This window comes from Otolemur garnettii, unplaced genomic scaffold (genome assembly GCF_000181295.1).
Source record: "Otolemur garnettii isolate 467f Iridium unplaced genomic scaffold, OtoGar3 scaffold00013, whole genome shotgun sequence".
Taxonomy (NCBI): Eukaryota; Metazoa; Chordata; class Mammalia; order Primates; family Galagidae; genus Otolemur; species Otolemur garnettii.
The window spans coordinates 13,368,922-13,375,086 of NW_003852408.1; the positions used below are offsets into that span (position 1 = coordinate 13,368,922).

At 42.8% G+C, this 6,165-nt stretch overlaps 1 protein-coding gene across 1 annotated transcript in view; it reads left to right on the forward strand.

Moving 5' to 3' along the window:
- Nucleotides 1-1,338: 1,338 nt before the first annotated feature.
- The window catches only part of CFAP65 (cilia and flagella associated protein 65), a 32,048-nt gene continuing 27,221 nt past the window's right edge, over nucleotides 1,339-6,165 (forward strand). The window contains exons 1-2 of the mRNA XM_023510368.1: nucleotides 1,339-1,512; nucleotides 3,310-3,494. Coding sequence (XP_023366136.1) covers nucleotides 1,354-1,512; nucleotides 3,310-3,494 — 344 coding nt within the window. The 5' untranslated portion in view covers nucleotides 1,339-1,353. The remainder of the gene's footprint in view (nucleotides 1,513-3,309; nucleotides 3,495-6,165) is intronic.

Sequence of the window (6,165 nt, forward strand, 5' to 3'; positions counted from 1 at the left end):
AGACCTAGGCTGGAATATAGTAGTACGATCAGAGTTCACTGTAGCCTTGAACTCCCAGGCTCAAGCATCCTCCCCCATCAGCCTCCCTGGTAGCCAGGACTATAGACTGTACTGCCATGCCCTGTTAATCTTTTTTTTTTTGGTAGAAATAAGGACCTGCTATTTTGCCCAGGCTGGTCTTGAACCAAGTGATTTTTGCACCTCGGCCTTCCAAAGCGTTGGGATTACAGATGTGAAATGCTGTGCTTGGCTAAAAATTTAAATTTTTTAAATTACGTATGTGGCTTGCATTATACTTTGGAAGGTAGTGCCATGTTCAATGATCTCATGAATGATAGCTCCATATTCCATATAAAGGAAAATTATAGCTGAACCTTTCAAAATGGATCAATGTAGAGTCTGCAACCTCCTTCCACATGTGCCTGAGCAGAGCTGACCTTAGTTTTGGTGTTCGAGTGTGAAAATTGCTATTCTTTTGTATAGGTTACAGAGTCATACTTGGGTGTGTGTGCTAAAGGATCTAGCTAAAATAGAAGGAATTTGAGGTGATGAAGGAGCCAAAGCCAGTTTGAGACACTTTGTTCTCTTGGAGCAGAGCCACGTGCACTGTTAAGCATTTGATAAAAGCTGTGGACGCTTTTTCTGAAAAAGACATATACATGCATTCTAATCTTGCATATAATTTGCATATAATATTTTCATATGTGTCACTTGTATTTGCATATAATTTGAGCTTCAGTTTACCTGGGAATCCCTCTGCTCTAGACTGAGTCATTTACCCTTTGGTTGATTTATTATTTCAATCAAACCTTAAACCTGGACTACAGGTTGTATACTGGCAGAGGAAACCCAGAAGCCCAAAAACCTGCAGGTCTCCTTTGCCTCTTCTTTCCCCCTTACTCCTCTTCTCCCAGGAGGAAAGACATTCAGAAGAAGCAAGTGGAGAGTAAAAGTCAGATAAAGGTAAGGCATGTGCTTCAGTGGCACCCACTGGAGCTTGCTGAGAAGTGCCCAGTGTGGCTGTGAAGGGGCATGGCCCAGTGGACCTTCTCCTCAAGTCTCTCTTTCAAGTGCTTTTCATGAATGGTGAGTCCCTGGGCTCCCAGGCAAAGCTCTGGATCTTGTATCCATTCATATTCTTCAGGGTGCTGCCTCATACCCATTGCCAGACCTGGGGATCAGGACCTTTCCTTCACAACAGTGATGACCATAGTGCATCTCCTCCATCATCCTCTCTTTCTCATGTCCCCTCTGTCTTCTGTCTACTGTCTCCCCAGCTCTGAACTTACACCTGGACCTAGCAGGAACTACTGGTTTAGTAAGAGCGCTCCCTGGAGCATCCTCAGGTGAACAATGCTCACCCAGACCCCAAGCCCCATCACGCCGCCCGTGGACAATGGGGCCTTCACCATGAACTCCGGTGGATCCTGTCTGAGTACCAGCACAGTGGCCATCCCCTCTGCTAACAGCAGCAGCGCAATCAGGAGTGCCTGCAGCAGCATCAGTGGCAGGGTGGGGACACAGCTGGGGTGGGCGGGGCATGGTGTGGCAGGCTGGTGGGGTAGAAATCTGAGAGGCCCTGACTCTCCCCTGTGTGCCCAAGCACTGTCCCCTGTATAGATAGTGCAGTAAGCACGCTGGGTGCTGGAAGCAGTGGGCTCACTGGGAGGCCCACGGGAGCTCCAGAGAGAAGTAAGCTCTCCTTCCTCACAAAGCTCTTCTGGCCTTGACCCCTAGGAATGTGTTTGACTGATGTATGGACATTGTTTACTTTTGGCAACTTTTGTGGTTCTCTCTGTGGTGCAGCTGTCCAGGGGTATGTCTATGGGATGTGACTTTGTGTTCCACACATGTATGTCTGTGTTGTGGGTAGGTGGCACGTGCCTCCTTAGATGTGTTGGTGGCTTCACTTGCCTCCTGGTGGCCTGAGGATTTTGTGTTGGAAGGCATCTCACTCTATCCGTGCAGTTCTGGGCCTGTTTGCTCTCAGATTCACTCACTGCCCTTCTCTGCTCTGTTCTCTGCCAGCAGCTGCGTCTTCCCTGTGGCTCCAGTTCCCACCAGACAGGCCTCAGGGCTCTAACAGTTAGGCGTGGAGGCAGCAGGTTGATGTTCTAATTCCTGAGTTCCTGTACTGTCCCGGGTTGTGCATTAAATTCAATACTTTAAAGAGTGGCTGCTGGGGGGTGCCTATGGCTCAAAGGAGCAGGGCACTGGCCCCATATACCGGAGGTGGTGGATTCAAACCTGGCCCCTGCCAAAAACTAAAAAAAAAAAAAAAAAAGTAGTGGCTTCTGTTTTCCTGATTGGACCCTGACTGATATTTGTAGTAAATTACTCTACCTCACTAATGTCACCTGTCCTCCATGGGTAACTTGGGAAAGAAAATACTGTATTGGCAATCTGACATGTTCTGTAAATGTTGAAACTGAGAATGGAAGCTGCAAGAGAGAATGGATTTGTCAGCTTTGTTCACCATTGTAGCCCCGGCCCTTAGCACAGTGCGTATTGCATAATAGGTCATCAGCAAATACGTGCTGAATGGGTGACTACAGCCTTGTGTTATGCAGCAACATAAAGGCCACACGTAGTCAAAGGTAAATTAAAATGCCAATGAGTTGAGCAGTCATAGCAGTGTCCATGGAAGGAAAAGACACCCAGTTCATTTTCCCTCCACCTTAACTCCCCAAGGGGCTTCTCTGTTCCGCATCCTCTCCACAAACATGGGACTGTGGATCGGCTTATGAAAAGATTTTCCATTACAGACAAGGAGACACTAGCTCATTCATCGCTGGGCCCCAAAGTCAGGGTATGAGTGGAGGTTGATTATAGGCATATTGGCTCCTTCCTGTGCTCTACTAGCCAGTTGAGGGTGGGGAGGAGATGGTGGAAAGTGTCCTTGTGGTCTGGAAAAGTGCCTGGGATAGACCACTCCAGGAGGGGGAAGATGGGGGAGAAGAGGGGGAGAATATAAGGGAGGGGTATCTCAGCGTACACTGAGGAGTACAGCAGGTCAGCTAACACTGAATTTCTGTGCTGGATGGAATGGTTGGGTGGTGTGGTCCAGGGAAGTCTTGAAGAGTTGAGGCTATAGTTGGAATATCATTCCAGTGACTTCAGAAGACGTGATGTCTGACTCTAGGGCCTGCCTGCTCCTCACTTTCTCCCTCCAGGCCATCACTCAGACAAGGAGTGGTGCAATTCATTGCTTTCTGGAGATGGGGAAATCTTTGCCTGTCCTCTGGGTCTTTGCATCCTACTCCACTAATGCATCTTTTCTTCTCCCCTTTCCCACTGCCACCTGAGCAGCCAACCAGCTCCACAGATGTGCAAAGGTGCTTCCAAAGAAAGCAAGACATAGTGAAGAAGAGGGTCATCTGGGGCATTGAGGTGGCTGAAGAGCTGCATTGGAAAGGCTGGGAGTTGGGGAAGGAGACAACAAGGAACCTGGTTCTGAAAAATCTATCCTTGAAAACCCAGAAGATGACATACAGGTATCAGTATGAGGACCAGGGATCCAACTCCCAAACACCCAACCCCCCAAAGCAGGCTCCCTATTTTTTTTGAGACAGAGTCTCACAATGTCCCCCTTGGTAGAGTGTTGTTGTGTCACAGCTCACATCAACCTCAGACTCTTGGGCTTAAGTGATTCTCTTGCCTCAGCCTCCCAAGGAGCTGGGACTACAGGTACCCACCACAACACCTGGCTATTTTTTGGTCGTAGTTGTCATTGTTGTTTGGCAGGCCTCGGCTGGGTTCAAACTCATCAGCTCAGGTGTATGTGGCTGACACCCTAGCCACTGAGCTACAGGTGCCAAGCTAGCAGGCTCCCTTTTAAGAATTTCTTCATGCCTGTAATCTTAGCACTTTGGGAAGCCAAGGTGGGATAATCACTTGAGGCCAGGAGTTCAAGACCAGCCTGGGCAACAAAGCAAAACCCCATCTCTTAAAAAAAAAAACTTTTGGTATGTCATATAAAAGCACATGAGTGTTTAAAATATGCAGCTTAAAGAATTCTAGAAAGGGGAACCCATGTAACCAGATTAAGTCACAGAATAATGCCAGTGTCTAACACTCACCTTCCCCATTGTATGACCCTCCCCTATGAGAAAACCCTCTCTACCCAGGGAGATAACCACTATTGTGAATTTTATGTAATGATTTTCTTTCTTTTCTCAAATGGATTTACCACCTATGTTTACATCCCTAAATGATATACTTTAATTTTACCTTCTTATAAGCTTTATGTGCATAAAAATTTATAAGCATATATTCTTATATGGTATGCTTTCATAACTCTTTTATTTTGCTCAATTATGTTTGTAATACTCAACCACATGCAGCTATAATACACCTTTTTCATTGTGGAATAGCGTTCCCAATGTATCCTTATACTATAATCCATTTATTCATTCCTCTGTTAGGGATGTTTGGATTGTTTCCAGTTTTGGACTATTAGCAACGCTGATGTATACCTTCCCATTTGCACACGTATAAGAATTTTCCTAGGGTATATACATGGGTGTAGAGTTGTTGAGGCTTAGGACAAGTGCATGTTCATGTTTTGTTGACAAAGCCAAACTATTTTCCAAAGTACATGCATCTGTTTAGATGTCTGCCTGCAGCATTAGAGAGTTCTTATTTCACATCCTACCAATAATTGCTATAGTCAGGATTTAACATTTTTGCCAATAATGGTAACCTGATGTGGTTTTAACTTGGGTTTTTCTAATTACTGATTAATGAGGTTGGTTGTTATTGACCATTTGCATTTTTTCATTTATGAAATTTATGTTCAAGTGTGTGCCCATTTTTCTATTAGAATGTCATTTCTTTTCTTTCTTTTTTATTTTTGTATAAATTCTTAACCTAAATACTAATCCTTTGTTAGTTATGTGTTGTGGCTATTTGCTCTCACCTTATGACCTGTCTTAACCTCTCTTTATTGTGTCTTTTGAAGAATAGAGGTTCTTAATTTTAAAGGAATCAAATCTATCAATTTTTTTTCTTTTATGATTGGTGCTTTTTTTGCACTTTGCCTAAGAAGCCCTACTCTACCTCTATCTAGGTCATAAAGATATTCCCCTATAGTATTCTCTTTAGACTTTATAGTTTTGCCTTTCATATTTATATTTGTGTGTTTTATTTATGTGGAACTGGTTTTTCTGAATGACTTCGGAACCTGATGATGTGCTTTTTCTCAACCAAATGTCCAGTTGTCTCAACATTACTTATTGACAAATTCATACTTTTTCTGATGATCTCCCATACTGTTGACCTACAGCAAATGTACAGGGCTATTTCTGAACTCTCTGTTTTGCTCCCTTGATCTACTTGTTTATCCCTGGGCCAATGCCAGCCTGAATGAATTACTAAAACTTAACAGTAAATCTTGATATCTGGTAGTGTATGTCCTCCAACTTTATTCTTCTTTAAAATTGTTTTGGCTATTCTTGGCCCTTTGAACTTCTAAATAAATTTTCAAATTGGCTTATCATACATCACATAAACTTTTTAAGATGTTGACTGGGATTTAATCAAACCTATAGATTCAGCAGTTCTCAACCTGTGGGTCATGACCCACAGGAACTATATTAAAGGGCAGTGGCATTAGGAAGGTTGAGAACCACTGATCTATATATAGCATAGATCAATTTGGGAAGAACTGACATCATTACAATACTGAGTCTTTTGATCCATGAACATGGCGTATCTCTATATTTCTATATTTATCATGTCTTGTTTCAAGTCTCTCAGTAAAGATCTTGCACATCTTTAGTTCGATTTGTCGTAGGTATTTTATATTTTTGTTGATTTTTATAGGACATACTTTACAGTTGTTCTTATTTCTATTCATTCCTAGTTTTTTGAATGTCATTTATTTTTATATAGCATAAAAACGGCATATAGTTATAAAAATTGTATATTTAGAGATCGCCATAAATCCTCTTACTAATTCTAATAATTTGTTGGCCCTTTTGGTTTTTTTTCCATGTACACATTTATATGTTATATGGAAAATGTATTTTTCCCCTTTCTAATCCTTACACCTGTTCCTTCTTTGTCTTTCCTTATTGCACTGTTAAATAGAAAACTGTTGAGAAGTGGTTAGAGAAGGCATCCTGGTTTTGTTCACTGTCTTAGAGTAAAAGATTCCAATGTTTC